The sequence below is a fragment of the Haplochromis burtoni genome, unplaced genomic scaffold, assembly GCF_018398535.1.
Source record: "Haplochromis burtoni strain Fernald_Lab_line unplaced genomic scaffold, NCSU_Asbu1 Contig_4162, whole genome shotgun sequence".
NCBI lineage: Eukaryota > Metazoa > Chordata > Actinopteri > Cichliformes > Cichlidae > Haplochromis > Haplochromis burtoni.
Window position 1 is genome coordinate 1 of NW_024586523.1, and position 1,659 is coordinate 1,659.

The window sequence follows — 1,659 nt, forward strand, 5'->3', positions numbered from 1 at the left end:
AAGATAATTTTGAACTGTATTGTAGGTCAGGATGCGGGTTACTTCATGTATGCTAGCACAGAATCAGGTCAGGAGGGAGACTCAGCCTGGCTGGAGACAAAGAGGATGAGTCCCCAGAGGGAGTGTCATGTCCAGTGTCTGCAGTTCTACTATTACCACAATGGGAGCCAGACAGACGAACTTAACATCTGGATCAGAGAGTTTCAAGATGAATGGGACTCCACAGGAACTCGCTACCTCATGGGACAGATCACTGGTAATGAATCATTTGCGTGATTATTTATCATGATTTTCTCCAGATGAAGTATAAATGTTTCATATTTCACATTTTGTCATGAAGACATACGTCACATTCACCTATTAATCTAAAAATTCTAACTTCAGGTCCACCAACATCTCACTGGACTCTCCACCATGTTCCTCTGAATGCCACCAAGCAGTTTCAGGTGGAGTTTGAGGTTCGTAAAGGAGCAGGAAACTCTACAGGTGGCTTCTCTATTGATGACATCAATCTGTCAGAGCTCGAGTGTCCAGATGGAACCTGGCAGATTAATGATTTTGAGAGATTTTGGAACAGTACTCATACTCCGGCCCTGATATATAGCCCAAGGCAGTATTCCAGTGAGGGCTATGCTTACCGGGTAGCGTTATATCTAAGGCAGACAGATTTTGGAGTATATGTGCATCTTGTCTCTGGTGTCTATGATGACCAACTGCAATGGCCTTGCCCACAAAGGCAATTTACTGTTCAAATGGTGGATCAGAACCCCAACATCCAGCTACAGATGTCAAGGCAAATGAGTCTCACCACTGACCCAAATCTGCTCACCACCACTGGTACGTTTGCAGAAAAATGAAGTAATGCTTAAAAAATCTATTAACTAAATTATTAACCACTATGTTACATATGCTTTCTATAAATAGGTGTTCCCTTTTGGGGCAAACCTCGTGATGTTGGAATTCAAATTGTTGATGAGAACAATGAGCTCATCTATGCTAATAACCTGTATGGTAGATATTATTTTGCATCTTTGGAAGACATCAAATCCAGAGATTACCTCAAAGGAGGGAGTGCCATTTTCATCTTCAGTGCACAAGGCAAATTAAACTGATTTCATTCCTAAACTTATATATTGTACTTGAAACTTTTACAACAGAAATGTATGAAACATTTCAATCATTTTACACATCATCAAAACCAAGTTTTCTATGATTATTTTAATTTCTTTATTCCAATAGATCTCACACCTCTAGTTAATGGAAGTTCACTGCCTTGTCCTCAAGTAAGAACAGTAAAAATTACACATCCCCCTGGAGACCAGGATAAAGGAAACTGCTCATCACAGTAGGACATATTATTAAATTACAACTCATGTGAAGATACAACATGTCATATGAAACAATATATATGATGAGAGATACTGCAATTTTCTCATGCATTTTTGAGCACCTTGCAAGAATAAGTGTGGTTGCTAGATGTAAAAGTTAATGCAGGTGAAACTCTAACAAGTTTTAATACCCCTCTAAAAATGCTTTAACTTTTACAGGATCTCACCCACCTCGATTCCTACCTCATACACAACAGATGGCAGGTACTGCAATGTTCTCAAACATTTCCTGATTTTTAATAAATAGAAAGTGTTTCTTTCAAACAGAAAC

At 38.9% G+C, this 1,659-nt stretch overlaps 1 protein-coding gene across 2 annotated transcripts in view; it reads left to right on the top strand.

The window, feature by feature from the left end:
* Positions 1-9: 9 nt before the first annotated feature.
* Positions 10-1,659, top strand: part of LOC102297320 (meprin A subunit beta) — a 3,588-nt gene continuing 1,938 nt past the window's right edge. For both annotated transcript variants that reach the window (XM_005953406.2, XM_042217966.1), the window contains exons 1-5: positions 10-256; positions 385-837; positions 925-1,098; positions 1,240-1,345; positions 1,548-1,592. In XM_005953406.2, coding sequence (XP_005953468.2) covers positions 46-256; positions 385-837; positions 925-1,098; positions 1,240-1,345; positions 1,548-1,592 — 989 coding nt within the window. In that variant the 5' untranslated portion in view covers positions 10-45. The remainder of the gene's footprint in view (positions 257-384; positions 838-924; positions 1,099-1,239; positions 1,346-1,547; positions 1,593-1,659) is intronic.